This window comes from Platalea leucorodia, assembly GCF_965183815.1.
Source record: "Platalea leucorodia genome assembly, chromosome: 5".
Classification (NCBI taxonomy): Eukaryota; Metazoa; Chordata; class Aves; order Pelecaniformes; family Threskiornithidae; genus Platalea; species Platalea leucorodia.
In genome coordinates, this window is record NC_138827.1 from 34729829 (window position 1) to 34749721 (window position 19893).

At 37.5% G+C, this 19893-nt stretch overlaps 1 protein-coding gene across 2 annotated transcripts in view; it reads right to left on the reverse strand.

Moving 5' to 3' along the window:
• ADGRL4 (adhesion G protein-coupled receptor L4) overlaps nt 1–19893 on the reverse strand; it is a 76376-nt gene that overhangs the window by 7441 nt on the left and 49042 nt on the right. For both annotated transcript variants that reach the window (XM_082313613.1, XM_082313612.1), the window contains 7 exons: nt 19708–19891; nt 17367–17483; nt 16053–16246; nt 14626–14796; nt 12907–13110; nt 11650–11870; nt 11489–11555 (listed from right to left, as the gene is read on the reverse strand). In XM_082313613.1, the coding sequence (XP_082169739.1) occupies nt 11489–11555; nt 11650–11870; nt 12907–13110; nt 14626–14796; nt 16053–16246; nt 17367–17483; nt 19708–19891 (1158 nt within the window). The remainder of the gene's footprint in view (nt 1–11488; nt 11556–11649; nt 11871–12906; nt 13111–14625; nt 14797–16052; nt 16247–17366; nt 17484–19707; nt 19892–19893) is intronic.

The window sequence follows — 19893 nt, forward strand, 5'->3', positions numbered from 1 at the left end:
TGCAGCTTTGGGCAAACCCAAAGCGCGGAATGTTGTGGCGTGGCCACAGTTTTATCAAGTGAATAACGACATTACAGTGTGACACAGTGAGTTCTTGTGCCTTTGTTTTCAGTGTTATTACATGGCTGAGCAGTCAGAGAAACTGCTGCATGTCCTGAGAGGGGCTTCTTGGCAAGTCTAATAGGCTAAAGGGGAATTGCATTGATTCCAAGCCCAGAACTGATTTTTTTTTTTTTTTAATATAACAAACCACCCCAAACTGCTATTGGCCAAACAGTGCACTCTGTCCTTACTATTTCACAAAGGAAACCTGACTTTCTCCCTGCAAGCACAGTTCTGTAAGGTGCTGAGCATCCTCAGCCCTCCCTCACCCTGAGATTTGGTGGGAATCAGGTTTCACTCAGTGTGCTCAGGTGCACTACAGGACTAATTATAATAATTAATCTATTCCTTTTTTTTTTTTTTTAAGTGGTTAATCAAAGACAAGGGCTGATATAGGAACAGCCTCCACTCATAGCATCTTCAGGGAATCATTTCTCCTTAAAGATATTTGTAAAAGTATTTTTAGCTTTCTTAAATTCTAGAAACATTGTGGTATATTTATGAGCAAATGGTAGGAAACTTAAGATACGTTTACATGAAATAGACATTAAATAAGGGCAATTATTAGGATCCCATGAATTCAAGATTTTGTAGATATGGGCAACCACATTTATGTATCTGTATAACCCAGGATAATCTTCAAGGAGCCACAAATCTGGACAAGCTAGGTTTTGTTGTACACTTGTGACGAGTTTAAAGGGAGGATGGTAAGTGTTTAGTACATCTCTCTGGGGGAGATCATCTGTGTGAAGGGTCATGAGGATTTAGGACTTTGGAGTGACTTCTGGCCCCATTAATCCAATGGCAGAACTCCTGTTAAGTGCCAAACTCCCATTGCCTCCAGCGTTGTCAAGGCTTTACCTCTACGAATCATAGAGAGCGATAGCCTCAAGGGATTCACAGGCAACAGTGGACACTGCTGTGGGTTTCACTCTGCAGATTAGCACTTGCGTGTATCATGGATGCACACCGTGGTACAGAGCAGGATAGTGAAATTTTCCTGCAGCTGTGTTTTGGAGATCTCCGTGGTACCGTCCCATGTTCACAGCTGTAGTGTTGGTGGGCAAGATAAAGCGGGCATGCAAGGAAGAGTTCAGAGCTGTCTGGAGTAGAAGTCCTTGGATCAGATCTGACCCACAGCCACAGCATTGGTCTGGATAATTTCCTCTCGTAAAGAAATTCACAGGAGAGAAAAAACAATTGCAAACACAAAGAAATTTCCTGGTGCTTTCCTAATCATCTTGTCAACAATAAGGAGGGTTTGCCAGAGGAATTGGCCTGGGGAGCTCTGTTCAATCAATCACATGTATTTTAGGATAGGATGGGAAAAACTGTGTGGTGTTAACCTACCTCCACCTAGAGCTAGGATGGCTCTGTAAATCTGTTTGCAGATTCATCCCTCCCTCTGTCTTAATACTACCATGGCTAACTGAAGAGAGTACTTCTGCATAGGCTTCTGTAATGAAGGAAAACTGCCCAACAGTGGGCAAAAGTGCAAGATACTGCTGCTTTGGCTTCTAGTCCCAGCAGTTCTGGGACCACTGCAGCAGAATTTCAACCATCCACATGTTGTAGAAGAAAACAAGAGTAGTATACGTATGAAGACATAATAATATACACTTTGTTCTTTTTCCTAATATGAGGATCCAGAAGAGTACTGAGAAACAATATCATCTATAGTCTAAGCAAATTACAAACTTCCCTGTTGATTACTAACTGTATTTTGCAAACTAAATAATAATATAAAAATGAGCACGTAGGTCCTAAAATGCTAAATGTTCCAAGCTGTTGGAGTTCTGCTAATAGCATGTTGCTTATCAACTGCTATATTTAAAATAGGTCCTTAATTCCACTGTTAAATGTACATATTTTACATACTGGAAGAGCAACGTAACATTCTATCCTCAAGTAAATATAACGTTAGTGCTTCACACTGTGTGAAACACTCTCTGTGTAGGTACAGAATGATAGTTATTTTTAGTTGAGCACTGAATGGTATGAAATACACAAAATTTAATAAAGCATGCAAAACATCTGCCTGCAAATAAAAATATTTGCACTCATGTTGAAGAGTTGTAGTTTCTTTCATAATTAATTACAATTAAATTGTAAGATACTGAGTGAAGTGATATATCATCGTTTTGCCCCGTCAAGGTAGCTGACAGCTGTCAAATTTGGCAACTAAGAAATCTTTTCTTCCTTCCTCCCCTCCTCCCTTTTTTTAAGCAAGACAAAAGAGCACATGAAAGCTCAGAGGGAAATGGTCCATCTTTCATGGCGGTAGGTCAGTTAGCACCTGGACATCTGGTTAAATGAAACAGATCAGGATGAGAGGCATTCAAGAAAATTTTTTCCAAATTTTTTGTTGAAAAATGTCAGTTCATTAGCACTAAAAGACATTTACTGTTTTAGACTATACTTTCACCGGGAAAGGCTTCCCGACTAGGATAGCTTTACTGATTAAAACCAGAAAGGACAGTCCTGAACAATGAAAATCCCTGTGGACAGGGCATTTATCCAGGATGTTGGAGACACAGGCACAATTTTCTGTTGTACTTAATATTCAGACTAAGCTATGACCCTTAGTTTCTCCAGCCTCTGTACCAGCTATTCACCACTATTGCTCTGTCAGCCCTGCTGGATCTATTCCACACCATATAAATAATTAAATATTCACTGTAGCAGGGAGACCTGGATCTCCCTCATCCCCCAGTTCCTCATCCAGGACTATCTAAAGATAGTTCTTTTTTTAATGGTGGAGTAATTGTTTAATATGAGACTGAGTTTTTGAGGCTATTTCCAATAACATGTATTTATAGAATGAAAAAGGAATTGGTAATTTCGTACATGATATCCTTGTGTAAAAGATACACCCCAGCCTTTCAAAAGTTGTTAAAACACTTTACCAGCCTTTTAAGGCTCTCTAGTGTAACAAAGAAGAGAAGGTATAAGAAAGAGGCAGCTAATTCTAAAGATTCAGACATACTAGTTCTGATTCAGTCTGAGCACTTTACATTCAAACTTCAAAAACGAAACCTCCAAATCATTCCCTTTTCCTTTCTTAGTCTCTGTCTCAATAATTGATGAAACCATCTATATGCTGATGTCAGATCTCACAAAAAAGAATGAGAAAATTTCTCCTGCTGCTCTCTTAGGCATATACTTGAATTTTTTACATATATCATATTGAATTTGGCTCTTTCAAAAAATGTCTGAAGTTCAGAGCAGCTGTATCTGTATCAGTCTTTACAATGACCCTCATTATCAGTGTTTGAATTAATGAGCTTGTGATGGTCTGAATTCTGCCACAGAGAGCAATACATTTCTGTCTCTCTGGCTGTATGGCTAACGGCTGGGTAAAATGACAACATTCAGTGGGTCATCGTTATTTCAGTCAGGGGAGAACAGAATTAAGCTATTAACAATACAACAGTTTAAGCTTCAAAATGAAAATGTATGCCATATTAATTGCATAAAATTGGACACAAGCTGGCAGTCAAACAGTCTGGGTTTGTCTCCTTACTGATTTATCTCATTATCATGTCCCCCGTGAATATACCTTCTTGAATGCTTTAAGTATATAACAGCAGTCTTATCTGTGAGTAGAAAATGTAACAAATATATCAACAAACCTGCTTTAGGCTATATTTTGGGGAAATATTTTCAATAATGCAGGATTTGAATTTTATGATTCTAAGATTTTAATAATTTCACTTGTTTTAAGAGTTAAAACATAGCTAAATGAGTTTATTTCAAACCCTGTCTCAGGAAATACATAATTTTCACATAGGATTGCTCTTTATATATGAATACTTCAAAGTTGTTCTTTTACATACCACATGGATTACAACCTATATACCTGTAGATTTAGACTCAATTAAATGCTTCCTTTATATTTTTAGAACACTCATAGCAAGCTGAAAATAAATAAATAAATAAATGGGGTTTCTATATTTTTCACCAGAGTAAACAGCTTCTCAGACTTCTGGATGCAAAGTTGTTTCTTATTGGATTGCAAAGCTAAACACATACTGACCTAAATACTTTTATTTAACCTCAGTTTTGCAGCCAAAGACAGAAGGGATGAACCAATAGAGCTGTATCTGACCTCAGCCATAAATGTTAGCCCAACTAGATCCAGTGGTAGGGGTCTATCTTGCTTGCAGTATAATTAATTACTAGATTTACTCTCCTCTTTTTCCAACAAGCTTTTGTGAAGGTGTATTTACTTGGGAGTTGGTAATGACATAAATCAGGCTGTTTAATGAACTGATTCCAGGTGCATCAAAGACTTCGGACTACATGTTACACCTCCCTTATGGTTTCTTTGCATAAATGCAAACCTGTCTTAGGCTGCATCTAGAGCCTTATGCAGGAGCCCTGCAGAAGTATTTTTACCTGGCAAAGAGGATGGAAGTAGTTGTATATTATTTTTTAGCACAACTAGCTTCAGTGAATGGATGAGCTACCAGGAGGGAGGCAGCATCAGGAGCACAACTGAGATGTGAAGTCTGACAACAGGTTATATTTGCCATTTTGGAGGTGTGAATAGTTCGCAGAAAGCCGTCCATGCCTTCCACAGTTTGCCAAATCCTCTAAAGGATTTGGACTTTTGCTTTTTAGAAATATTCATGATTCTGCTGTGGATGTGGTCACAAAATCCCATGCTGTGGCTTACGATTTTACTCAAAGCCACAAAGAGTTCTTTCAGTGACTAAGTGAGATTTCCAAACAGAGTATTAACTTGCAATTACTACTGTGAATTTAAATTTGCTTCTCTAAATGCCTGCAAGTGATGAATCAAAGGGGCAGTAGAATAGTGGAAGAAAATGTGATTTGAGTGAGAAAATATGTCGTGTGGATGTAGTCATTATGTAATTACTAAGAATGTCCAAAAGACATCATCAGTCTATGTTAGCTATCTAAAGCAAACCTATGGTGTCCTTTCAATGAATAATTTAGGGCAAGCATATGTGTTTATAGTAATTGTGTTTATAGCAAGGCAATGTAAAGAATCACCAACAGCATATTAAGCAATTAAAAAAAAAAAAGACTGATTCAGACAGTTGTGTGGCTTTCCTTAAAAAAAATACACTGAGGCTCAATACACATGGACCTGTTAAAATAGCGGGCACAGTTTATCTTGCTAGAAAAGAAGGATGACTGGGACATCGACCTGCACCAAGCTGTGGGACGTCTCAGGAAATCTGCACAGCCAGCTGGCACCTGCGCATGCTCTTCCCCTTCCCCTTGGACTCCACCTGTACTCCCTCACCTGCTGTTTCTGCTTGCTTCACTCTTGATGACAGAGGACACACTTGACTTTTCAAGTCTAGTGTCCTTTCAGTGAATCTGAGGGAGAACTTCTTCACAAGATTTTTCTTATAACACTACTAGCTAAGTTCATTTTATAAAAAAACCTTTTATATGGAACATCCTTCAAGGATCTTTGAGCCTTGTGTGATGAATTTATTCCTATGTAACAACATAAGAGCAAGTAATTTTCATGTTGTAGACTAATAGCCACAGCCTGTTTTTCCAAGTGTTTCCGGTGACTTTAGAACAGGGGCTTTAATGACAGAGGGAAGGAAGGAAGGAAGGAAAAACCTTAATTTCACATGAAAGCCCTGGTCTTGCTGAGAAACTGCATCCATTGGGCATGGCAGTTTGGAAGCTGTGGCTTAGAGAATAAAGCTAGTCCTGTCCACTGAAGCCACAGAAGGGCTGATGAATAAGGGACTATTATTCTTTCATAAGGAATAATAAAGTCATTGCTAGTCCCTGCAGGAAATTTATTTCCACTAAAAAGGCAGACTGAGGAACAAGAGTAGATATAAAAAAGTGTTTAAAACAGCTGTTTTCTCAAAAATGTACAGTAAACGGTATAGAGTATACTTTTCTCATCTATCTAAGAAACATAACCAGGCATTTATCACAAATAACCTTTGGAAAAAAACCCCACAGAATTTTCCAAAGCATAAATATTCACTAAAAAATGTGAGATGGTGGTATGGTTTGTTGTGATGGAGGTCGGAGGTCAAACAAATTTTTTGATAGTAATCCTTAGAATATCAAGAAATATTAAGAGTAATGAACATGAGCTGCTTCACTGAAGAACAGGAATAATAATGTGAAGAAGCCCTAAGAGGCAATGTACCTGATTACACCAGTGTGGTGTGATTGACCTCAGAGGGGCTGCTTTTATTCCCCCCCCCCCTTTTTTTTTTTTTTTAAATAGGAGCAATGGACTGTCAGATCATTCTCAATATTGAAGTTTGGGAAAATGTAAAACTTTAAATTCTTTGAATATTTACTTTTCTACAAGAAAGATACTCAGTTTGAATGGCCTAGATTAGAGTATTAGGTACATGAAATTTGTAAGTATATGAGAAAACAGCAGAGTAATGGATTTGCCAGGAAATTTTTCTGCATTGATTGCAGCAGTATTACTAATCCTGAATCAACCTAAATGTACAGAACTGAATAAGTGTTAGAGCTGTCCAATAAGATATGATGAATGCACTATTCCATTAATTTTACCTTTTTTGTTGAATAAATTATTTGACAAATAACGGTAAAATTCATCAAATAAATTATCTGATGAATATATTGTTTAAGTAATCGACTAGATCTAATGAATATGCAGGCAATTCCTTAATGAAAAGCATTACTGTTAGCCTGCTTTCATCACTCATGTGTCACTTTTTTGTATTTTGCAACTGCAATCTGTATATTTTATTCATTTACCCATTCATTTATACATGGGAAGTTCAAAACAGTATGGTTAATCAATCACTGCAATTCTTAGAATACTTTTGCTTTACAGTTGATTATTCATTACATTTATTACATACAGAAATGCTTAATAAAAAGAATTTGGCTTTTCTGAGAACCCCTCTCCCAAGAACTGTTATTGGCTTGCATGTTCCAATTCAAGTTTACAAGAATGCTCTGAAAATTTCAGCATCCATTTATAAGCCATTTTTGCAGTTGCAAACACTACAATTACCAATTGTTTCAAGAAACTGGAGCTTGAAGCCAAGCCAGACACCTTCAAGGTCCCTGAAAACACACTTTAGAGGAGTAAAACAAGGAAGAGTGTACAGGAACCACCTCCTCATTGCACAGTGCTAGGATGTTTGGATAAAAGCCACAGAGAGGATTATTTGGATGATGTTCAATTTTGGAAATGTTTCAACCTCAAAGAGCAAGTCTGTATTTTGTTATTACAGAGGTGATCTCAACAAATGAAACTGATAGATTTATACTGTTAAACAGCGAATTGCACCTGTTAATGTTACAACATGTCACACTTCTGAGTTCTGGTTCCTCACAGGGGTATGCCAATTTATTGTGGCAGTGACAGTGGATACAATAGTCAAGGTTTCATGATTCTGTCAACACTGCAAAGGTGCAAATCATGTTATTGTGGATGACTTTGAACTTGCTGCATGAAGCTCAACTGAAGAGATTTAATGGGAGAAGGTTGTGGGAGAGAAGTATATTAGAAGGGTTGCCTATAGCTGCACTTGGGAGTAGCAGTGATTCTCTTCCAAAATTTCCTTTTATTGGCTTGTAGATTTTCATAAGTACAGTGTTAATAGTCTTTGCCCAACCCTTCCAAATGACGTCATTTCTGCTGCCAGCTGGACAACTAATATATAGCTGTCCCTCACAATAGGTATAAGTGGAGGGACTTATCCTGCGTCCACAGAGTTTAAAAGATGGATTTTACACAAATGTCAGTGATGTGGAATAAAGCCCTTACAGAGGTCTGCTCCCACTCAACACAGAGCGAGCTGTCTTCCCAGAGGTGGGGAAAGCCATGGAAAAGACCTCTATAATGGGAAGGAGTTTGTTCTTGGCTGACATTATATGCTCATCAAAACTGCGGCCGCATTACCCTGCAGACAAATGGTTATTTCCATTCTACACGCTTCCTATTACAGGGAGATTATTATTGTAAGAGTGTATTACAAAAGAAAAGAAAATGTTCTAGGGATTTTTTTTTTCATTTTCATACCTTTTATCTCTGGAGCTTGCATTTGTATTTGCCTCAATCAGGCATGGGTTGTGGTGTGTGTGAATGTTTGTCCCTTAAAGCTTGTGATAAACTCACTTTTCTATTAAAAAGTTTAAATACTTGTTATAAATAATTTCTCCATATTTGTATGCTTTGATCTAATCTACTGCATAGTTTTAACTAAAATGGTTGTGGTTCTAAAGATTACAAGTATTAGGAGGAAGAAATAAGTTGTAGAAATTATCTTCAGCTTGCAGCTTGCTTCACAAAGGTTTAAAATGCCCTTTCTTTCCTAACTTCATCTAAAGAGCTTCTGACCCACTCCTTTTCATGTACAGTCACCAATTTAATAATAATAATAATGATGATAATTTTTAGATAGGATCAATAAGGCCATTGCTTTACACTTAAGAATTCTAATAGAACCTTAATATTAATAAGCAAACACCTTCAGAAGTAGTGTTACTGCTTAGACATTCAGAGAACTTGGTTTGTACGCCTGATAAACACTTGAGCTCCCTATACTTCACTATTACTGCAGATTTAAAGCCCAAGGATGTGTTTGAAATAATGTGCAGAAAATCCATTGGTACAGAACCGATTCTGTTCTTCATCATTTGCATGCTGTGTCAAAGGCATATTACAATATAATCCAAACCACGAATCTCCTGGGCCCCTATTCACAGCAACTGAAAGCACCATTTGGGTACCTAGGCATTTGAGCTAACAATGAGTTTAATGTTTTTGTGCAAGCATCAGATTTGTGGTGAGCAGCTCTCCAGAGATTTGGTGTCCAAACTCTCCAGGCTATCTTGGAAAATCTGCAAACTCAATGCTATTAGTAGATGAAGCTCAGGATTAAAAGTAAACTTGAAGCTGCCAGATTTTGCAGCTTTCTATATGAGGTCTGCGGTGCTCTAGCTGGTTACCCCAGAACAAAAATAACATTTCCTTTTCAGAGTCCTTAATTAGTGATTTTTTTTTTATTTTTTTTTTAATTAGCTGTGGGCAGAATGGGAATCTTGGAAAGAGATCGGTTTCTGTAATTAAAAGGACTTCCTGAGTGCCACTACTTTGGAAAGAGTTTAATCTTTGTTATGGTGGTGCCCATGCAGCGTGCTGAACAGGAAGACTGGATAATGGAAACAGAATTACAGCCACCAACGTGCCTTCCAGAGAGCAGACATCTAACATCAAGTTCATCTTCTAGAGTCAGTACCTATTTTCATAAAGTTTTCCATATTTTCCTTAGACAATAACCTGGATAGGGCATGAGCAAATTAGCTAGCTCACTGCACTCTTTGAAAACATCCTTTTTGCAGGTCAGGCTTCAATTTGCTATCACTCCATTAAAACAAGCTGTCCAAATGCTCAAAAAAAATCACACAGCAGATGAAGCAGCTTGTGAAAGCGTGTTGCCGTTCCTCCCTGGTCTGGTAGTGCATGATTACGAAAAGCCAATAATAAAGGTGTGCGAATACAGTGAAAACAAGTTATCACAAAATACTTCCATAACACAAACAAAAACAACAAAACAACCACAGGGCTATTTGCTGTCCAGCTACAGCTCCTTGTGTGGCTTCACTTAGGCAAAGGAGTGGGAGAAAAAAAAGAAACTATCTGGCTGTTGTCCTCATCCATAGGAGGACTGCATAGGTGCATAGTGCCCATATCAACTTCTACCTCTTCCCCTTTTAATTTGCAGGGATTGCTGGAAGATCTGGAGTGCTCAAAGAAAGGCTATGGGCCTCTGAGCCCAGTTTCCAGGATTTGCCTCTGTGGCCAGCTAGACTGATACCAAAGCCACCGCAGACCTGCTCTGCCTCTGTACTCTGTACCTAAGATCCCGCATCAGGCACAGCTCAGCTGGAGCTGAAAGCAAGGTTACAGATGCATAAATTTTGGGAATTTTGTATATTTTGATAATGCAGTTTTCCTGTACTAACAGTGCAGTGATACATCACTTGACCATAAATCTTCACCTGAAGGCAGATGAGGAACAGGAATGAGAGCAACAACAAAAAAATCCCAACCCTGCTGCCTTCATGGAAGAAAGAGATAAGGTCCAAAGAGGAAATAGGAAATTGACAACTTAAATATAAGAATTGTAAGAATTTCCCAGTAAAGGACGGTCTCTCCCTGTGATTTTGTTTTACCGTAGTAACCTATCGGCTGTCAGGGCCATCTGACCCCAGAAGCACTGAGCCAAGGGAGATTACGGTGCCTTGCCTCTCTTGAAGTCTGCTGTGCTCACCAGAAGGGTGGGATAAGGAGGCATCACACTGCAGTTGCATCTGGCATGTTTCTCCCAGGCTATCTCCAATCTACGGTAGGAATTTGGGGTGCAATTTGACAAGAATTATACCTGATACTTTATTCAGCTTTGAAATGGCTAATGCATTGAAATAAAACTGTTTTACTGTCATCTTGTGTGTGTTAGACACTGCCATTTCTTCCTTTTTACAAATCCTCACATTTATCACCAAATAGCTTAAAAAGCAACGAAGGTTTATAACTGACTTGACCATAAATGTCACGAGGCCTCACCATTGTACCTTCTCCTCCTGTTACCTCCAGCTATTGCCAGATCACTGTCAACCCAGTCATACACAATAGTGCCCCATTACAGTTGGAATGGTTTGTTAAACTTTATAGCACTTAGAAATGCTCCCAAGGCACCAAAAATGTCTCGATTCAGAATTGAACATATAATACCTGCCAAATTTGCAGGTTTGAAACCACTTCCAATAAGAATTAAAAAGGCCCTCTTCACAGCTGAAATAGGGCTATCAATACTTGACTTGTCTGCCCCTGTGAAATAGCGGGTTCTTTTCTCTGACGTCGCAATTTAGTTTAAAATAGCTTTGATGATGACAGGGTACACGCCAGTGATAAAACCATAAAGATGACAGTCTAATCTTACAAAGATGACCGATCACTGATAAGAGATTAAGTCACACAACATTTGAAAAAACAGATTATCTGTCTGCTAGGATAGTGTCTGTGTACACCTCCTGCCGAGCCATGCTGAGATGCCAACGACATACAAAGATGTCGCTTCTTAAAAACCAGAAATGCTTCATAGAATTTCTCAAACCATTGGGTTAAAAGAAAGAAAGCAAGTAAGAAAAAAGCTCTGATCTTATATTGAGCTTTTTTTGTCAAACATTCATTTTTCAGGCTAGTAAAGTATTTAAATGTACAGCATATAAATAATTTAGAGACACTATAAAAAGGTCTAAATTAGCCAATTCTGCCCTATAATTAGCACTCACAGCTATGCTGGCAATGGGTGGGTGATTATTAAACACCTTTTATTATCGGTTTTATGTACTACAATAAAAAAATGAAAATTATACTTACAAGAATTATTAGACATGCTGGTCCTATAAAACTCCATATAAAGTTATTCTTTGTGCTGAGCCAACATCTGAAAAGTAAAGAGCAGAAAATGCCTTGAAATGTGCTATTGTGACTATTGCATCCTTATGTATGTTGATTTGGACACAGAAACAGTGACTTACACTTCTGTGGTGCCATAGTACTTGTATCCCAGTGCAGCAGAGATTCCAACAACCACGGCTGGACTGACGTAGCCAAAGACATAGAAATTCTTGTGCAAGAAACCCTTGTTGTAGATGACTCCCACAACTATAAGGTAGAGGTGAATACCTTCAATGCACATCCACGCAAAAGCAGCTAGAAGGAAATAATGGAGTAATCCAGCAGTAATTGAACAGAAGAGCTAGAAATTTAATCAGAGAAAGCAAGAGTCATAATTCTATAAATATGTCTCTGTTAATATAACAGCATATGCACAGCAACCTAGTGACTCCAAAGTGGTGGTCCCGCAGCCCAGATGTAATGCTGATTGACAAGAACTTGGCCTACACCCACGAGCACACTTGTTCATTAGTGTTTTCTGTAGCAACTGGTAAAATAGAGACTACATTCAACTTTTAAAATTGGTGCACGTCTTCCCAGAAAAACTGTATAAACAAATTGACAAGGTTGATCCCATAGTTACAGCTGAGTAGTCTATATGCTTTTCTGATCTAGACAAAGTTCATTTTTATGATTTTGATAACAATGTAATTAATCACCGGAAGGAATTATTTCCAAAATAACTTTTGTTAGTACAAAACGTAAAATGATATTTCTCAATTAATCAATACTGGAGTGTTACCTGAGGGATAGCAGCTCATATTTTTTCAAGTAATTTTAAATCCTATTCAGCTACTTAGAGTAGGGGTATTTTGATAATTTATGCACAATTTAATTTCCTAAAACTAATCTGAGATGCAAAAATCAACAGCCCAACTTGTATTAAAAGTAACAGGGACAGGTCCAGACCTCATGTGTAGAAGGGAAAGGGGTCCTCCAGCCAACAGTGCAATATCTTAAATATCAGCTTGGGACTGCAGCTCTGGCCTGGCTTTCAGGGAAAATTGTCACCCAGAGAGCCACCCAATATGGCTTTGTACAGCGTCCAAATGGATGTGAAAAGTGAAAATGCTAAACACATTGAGACCACAGTCTTGGTTAAGGTGACAAAGTTTAAATGAAACCCATGGAACAAAGTCAATATACACCAGCTGAGATGAAGGCCCTGCTTCTTTAAATGACCATTTTATATTTCCTGTTACTATACTGGGAAGTCAGCGTCACTAGAATATTCATACTGATACTAGGAAATACTGGAAGTAGATGGAAGATTGTCTCTTATACTGTATATTTACTTTACAACACAAAATCAAGATATACAAGTGAAAACTACCCACCTTATTATTGTTCATATTAATTCCAATCAGAAAAATAAGTTCCGCCAGGAAAAGGCTGCAGCAGAGGTTTTTGTGAATTGTTGTTCTAGTGCTTTGAATTTCACTGAAGAACCAGAATGTAAAAATGCACATGGAGAGGCAAATCAACGAAATAATTATTCCTAGCTGAGTGATTCTTGTAAGAATGTTATAATTTGTAACACCCTGGGGGAAAATTATAATATAATATTTAAAAGAATATCTTTGTACCTTCTCAAGAAAGACCTCATTCTATAGTACAGTTCTTTTCTTCTTTTCTACAAAATATTAATCAAAACTGTTTGTAGAGTTTCACTGCAAATGTACGCTTTGGATAATCTAAAAAGTATTGTTTTTTTGTGAGACAGATATAATTCTAGGGGAAATTAGTAATGAACTGTATACATTCCTGCTCTTGCATTTTCTGATATTTCTTAACAAAACTTTTTATTAACATCAGTATCTCCTAATATGATTTTAAAAATCAGATCATTTTGGTGAATGACAAATACACTGGCAGTAGGACATATATTAATATGACATGAACATTTTCTAATATAAAGGGACTTATCACAGCAGTGACTTAGATAAGCAAAATTGAATAACCGTCTTACTGAATTTGCAACATGATCAAAACAAGACTCTGAAATAACAATCATTTCAAACAAATACTATTCCAGATACATAACATGAACATTCTCCAAAGAAACATAGGCTATTTTAACATTGGATGTGAATATTTCCTGTATAGGAACACAGTTACATTTGCTGCATGGTATTTGCACAAAGAATCTCTGAAATACATGACTGCATCAGCATAAGGATAGTATTCAGCTGACCATAAAATGTATCTAAAGTATTTTTTTTTTCTGAATAAAGGACCAGAGATTATTCTCCTCCCAGCCTTCCTTTTCAAAATAACTATATAAGTACCTGCAAAGGTTTTAAATTTGAACTGAAGACTTAGGATGCTATTTAGCAACCAGGAAACAGCCTCTATCAGCATGAAATTCACAGTGTGAGAGAACTGTCTCAATACAGTATGTTCATGCTAATATTCTGCTTGCTGTCAGTTCTGATACATTATAAAGCTGCCTCCTGAGGAAGGACCTGAGCTCCTGCAGATCCCCATGTAGACCCTGGAAATCTATGGGGTCTCTTAATATCAGAAGGACATAAGTTGAGTGGTCATTCTCACGTTTGTGTGCTGGTCATGAGTGTCCATATTTAATAGTCATAAACTTCAAATTGATTATGCTGTTGCAACTCTCAGGAGAGAATTTATAGCAGATTTTTAGATGCCAAGGTTAGACAAATGAGTGGCAAAGTTTTGCGAGAGAGAAATTCAGGGCCATATGGTTACTGACCACTGATGAATGCCAGTTAAATCCCACAGCAGTCTTAAAGTGGGATTTAAAATTAAAAGCAATGCACCAAAAATAAGCACAACAGACTGTGTATTTGGAACAAGATACTTTGCTGCATCACTGCTCTGTAATACTGCAGAAAGGACATAAGGAAATTTAAACACATATGGGAGGAATTTTGTTTGCTCTGTGCACAATAAATTGTGTGTTTGCTGAACAAAAACAAGAGACAACCTAAACGGGGAAAAGTACCTGAGTTGCACTGAAATAAAAACATAAGGAATGAAGACAGGACAAAGTATCAAGTAAAACACTAAATTAAAATAGCACTTACAACAGAGCCACCTGAGGACATCAAAACAGCAAAATGAGTCAGATGATTACATTTGCATGAGATATGAGTGGAGTTGGAATGTGTCAGCTCACAGCCTTCTGTAGCCCAGTTGCCATTCATTGTGTCTGCTGAGTAGTTCCAAAATGCACATTTAATATCTTTATCTGCAGTCTGGAACAGAAACAAGATGTTTTACTGATGGCAAAAGGCAGGAAATTTCCCATCAAGAGACCTTTCTTACGTTAGCCAGAGCAATTCATTAAAAATTGCTTGTTACCATTGGAAGACTGGGAAACAAAAAGCACATTCTGCCAGGCCTATTCCAAGCAATTAAAACATGGCTGGGGACGGAAGCATTTTATCCACACAGCTAACACCCCACCAAACATGTAGGCTAATTAGATTACTGAACCCTTCTGGCACTTGCAAAGGTGTTGGAATTTTTACCTACTGAAAACATTGTTATACATACCTCTGCACCTGCTGAACATGGACTAAACTCCAAGGTTACAGCAACATTGCTTGTCCTGCTCATAGTCCCTTCCAAACGAGCAGTTCAAAAACTGAGACTTATTCTGTGCATTTTACAAAGTAATCTGGGATAAAGCTAGGGTCATATCACACCTGCTATATCAGGTGCGATTACAGTGATGAATAAGACCATTAGTATTATTTATTACAATTAGTGCTTACTAACACTAGTCAAAGCTAAGGTCCCCACTGTACTAGAGGCTGTATAAATATATGCAAATTTATGTAAAGGTGATCTCTAGCTCAAATATTAGAAGGCAAGTAACAAATTTAAAAGCTACATAACCAAGGTTAACACCTTGTCCCACTGCCCACCTCCCTGCAGAGTCACTTCTTGTTCTGTTTCTGATAATTCTTTGTGCCATGTAAGGTGATTCTTCACATATAAGTGAAGCCAGCATATACTGGAAGTAAACCTCTCAGTTTTAAATAAATGTGTTCAGATTTCAGAAATAACTAAGTTGCAATACTATAGGTTCTGCTATTACTTCCTAGCTCCAGGTTAGAGTTTTTGCACTAACTTTGAAGCATTTCTTTAGTTTTTTCGGTATGCATGCTTAACCATTTAATAAACTTTCAGGAAAAAACCCACCTAAATATAGAATAGTCAAGATCCTGTAATATTCTCTGATTCAGGCATCTACATTTTATTCTTGCTACAACCCAGCAAAGATGCCACTGTTGTCCTTGCTTTAGTTCCATAGCAATCTTCAGCTGTATCATATTTAGTATATTGCACTTAGGATGCCACATTTGAGATTAATCTTATTAGAGAAATAAATGACAAACTCACATCAGCAAACAACAGAATTATGTCTCAAGGTATGGTTACATCACATAAAATGATTAGCTGCTGTTTTGTTTTATTTGAAGTTGATAATAAAAAAAACCCTTACCTTGGTATACTTTAAGGTAAATGTTATTTTCTCGAGCTCATAGAGCGTAGGTGGATTTGATCTAATTGCAACAGCTATAACTGATGAGCTTACTGTCTGTCTCTGCTCTGAAGTATCTTTTGAGGAGCGGTTTTTAGGTGATGAAAGCAAAGAACCAATATTGCTATACCGCAGAAAGACAACTGCAACAGTGCCTATCAATCAAACAGACCATGCTTAGTAGTTTGTGGGTTTTTATAGAAGAACAAAATTGAAGACATTAAGGAAACAATAAACAATAGACATTATTACTGCTATTCCATAAAATATGCAAAACAGAGGGAATCTTTGTGGAATACTTATAAAAATGTTTTAGAGACAATGAAATATAGCTTTATTTAAAACAATGTAACTGCCATTAGATATAAAAATGTGTGCTCGCATTGGAAATTCTAATTAGATATATGTGTGGGTTTTTTTTTTTTCCCCCTAGAGTAATATATGCTTCCTGCTGTTCTGCAATTGGCTACACATGTGGTGTCAGGTCTCATAAACTAAAATGGCTCAGACCTGAGGTAAATACTGGGCCTCTCTGAACTACCTGGCTTGCTTTGACTTCCATTACAGTGGAGCCAGGATGGAAGACACATAGGGAAAAAGAAAGCAAAAGGTATTTTAGGATGTAGTGTTGATCTGAAAAAAAGGTAATGATTTTTCTCCCTGGTACCAAGATTAGCCACATTTTTAGGTCTTGATAGGTGGTGAGATTCAGATTAGCTGGAAGATTAAGATTTAAAAAAATCTTTTCTATGTTTATTAGGTCAGGTGGTTTAATTCCAGAGCTGTTTAAACACATTTATTTATTTTTAGCGATGACAGTAGTTGTAAGCCATTTCTGTAGCACTCTGAGGTCCAAGCCAAGATCTGGGCCCTGCTGGTTTTGATACTGAAGAATACATGTTCTTGCCCTAGTGAGCTAGTCTCTAAATAGAAAAGATGCACCAATTTTTGGAGGAGGAGTAACACAGAGTTGGAGGGGCCAGTCCAAAGTCACACAGCAGATTTATGCCTGAGAAAAGGATAAAGCTCAGGTTTCTGGTACCAATATCCAGTGTTAAAACTCACTGGATACTCACTGTGCCACTGGAAATGTTAGAAAAATCAGTCTTGAGAGAATAAGGGGATAGAAGAGATAGTGATAAAAATACCTTGCCTCCTCTGTAGTTAGCAGGGCTGAAGCTCAGTCTTGGTAAACTGCACATTTTGTTATTTACTAGTGGGTGCATTTAACCATTTGTTTATTAACCCACCTACTCTCTAACCTTTGCTTCTTACCATTAGGATGAGATTCCTCTCTCTTCTTTGGAGAGATCTTTACGTAATCTCCCCCTGTGTATACATGAGGGTGAATGTGTTTCATGTGATGTGAATCAAAAGCAAAAACCTTGAGTGCTGCAAAGGAAAAAAAATACTGTACAGATCACAGCTCCATTACAGTCTACCATAATTTACAGTTGGGTTAATAAATGTGCTATTGGATTGTATAATTACTGTGAATTTTAAGAATATATCATTGTGCCAAATATTTCAAGAAAAATGTTATTAATACAACATGTTTGCTTAAACCTCTATGTTTTGTTATTTTCTTGCATACATTTTGCTCTCATACTTTTTACTCTTTCCATGAAAAATATAGCCTTTTATTTACCTTGCATTAAATTAGGCACTGGAAAGAATAATGTAGGTTACTTTAGGAAGAGCTATTGCTTTATTAAAAATGCATTTCTGAAAGGGACCACAAATCACAATTATAAAAAGCAAAGCATAAAATTCTCTACTGAATAGTAACATTTGATAAGAGCCAATTTTTGAAAAGCATATATTTTATAGTTATCTATTCATGCTACCAAATGCACACTGCACCATGAAATAATGATGTGTCTTGTCAAAAAGCGAACAAACAAGCATCACCCCTCAGGACAAAAACTACATTAGAGGACATTGAGCTCTTTACTTGGTTCATTATAGTGCTGAGTTTCAATCACTCAGGATGGGAACAAAAAAAAGTCAATCAGGCCTTTTTTTAAAAACAAAACAAAACAACAACAAACAAATCTAAAACTTGACTGATGGAGGAATATCACTAAGCTAGACCATCTGCATTGCTTATAGCACAGCACACAAAAATAATATGAGCTATTCAATAGACCAGCTGTCAGAAAATGTTTGTCAGGACGTAAGAAATAGTTTTTGGTGGCTGGAGTTTTGGAAAGCTTGTAGTTCAAGAGCTTGCACCATAAAAAGCAGGGGAGGGAGAGGGGTAATGTTGTAGGTCTTGTCCCAAAATAGATGTGTGGGGCACATATGAGCCCTGTGGAAAATATATTCATGCTGAAAAACAATAACAATATATTTTAGTGTTTGGGGCCAATTTGAAAAGAGCTCATATAGTTTTCCATTTTAGAACAAAATCAAGCTAAAAAATCATCGACCTTTCAACATGGAAATTCCTCCCTGTTCTCTTTATCATTTTTTTTTGTTGCCTTGTCCGACTGATGTCTGCACAGCCACTGGAGGCTGCACCCAAATCCTCTCTTCTTGAACTTCATGGCCTCAACTCCGTGGCCATGAGAGCCTCTGCTTTCAGCCAGGGTGGCAGGGGAACAGGGTAACAGTTCCTGGCACTGCTCTGGATCTGCTGCAGACCCAGAGGTGTTCTTTACTAACATAAATCTGCTTCTACAGAGTTTATGTCATGGAGCAAATCCCTCCCTGTTTTTTCATCGCTCTTGTTAATTTAGTTTCAGAATGGTGAGGGAAGAACAGGTGGTTTGACCTGCCTCAGGACCAAAGGAGGAATCTTTCTCATCAAGTTGTTTTATAAAATGGCAAACCAGTAAGAAGCACTGAAGGACCGTACTGAATCTAAAATAAGAAATCAGGTCACACACAGTTTGGGTACATTCAGAAAAACAAAAATGAAAGATTGGCCATTACAAAAGGAATCAGCAGTGCTTTATTAGGATTTTCAAAAGCAGTTGGTATTAGCCTTACTCTACTCCCACTGAAGGAATCATAAAACTATTACCACAGGAAAATCAGTAGGAGTTGGTGCGAAGACACCAGCACACAGGGAGAAGGTAGGAGAGCAAAATGGTGCAATTGAGACTAACTAATTCTGCACCTCTGAAATTCCTCTTAAAATGAGAAATTTCTCTGAAAATAAAGCCACACAAGATTTGACTCACTAGGTACCATCCTTATTTCAAGTTCATTTACAGCACCTTCACTGAATCAAGAAGAGTAAAAAAACTGTGCAGATCAAATCCAAATTTCTTTCCACTGGTGGTTTTTATGCATATAAGATGCATAGGATAATTTTGTGCATGTGAGATGAATCCAGATTCACTGTGACTATAACGAGAGATTGAAAGCAAATCTGAAAGGGCAACTTCCCACAGCCTGTCAGGTTTTTTTCTGAGCTCTGGGCTCAAATGTTCAATCTTTGAAAATTATGATACCTACACTGAAAGTCGGGTGTTAGTTTTGACACTCATACAAATTAACACCTGTGTGTTTCACATAACACCATTTCTAATCTTCATAATTGTGCTGAAAAACTCCTTAGTGTAATCCACATCTAAAGTATACCTTAGATTAATTTTCTTTATTTTACCTATGTCACTTGCATTAGCATCTAGCTGTGTTGTCCTTTTGAAGTTCTGTGACATGAAAAGCGTCGCTTGTTCTGCAGTATGCATCAACTTAGTCAGGCTCCGTCTTTGGTTATCTACAGGAAGAGCTTCCCAGACTGTAATTTTGTCTTTTTGTAAAAAATTGTTCACAGTGTTAACCAAAACCT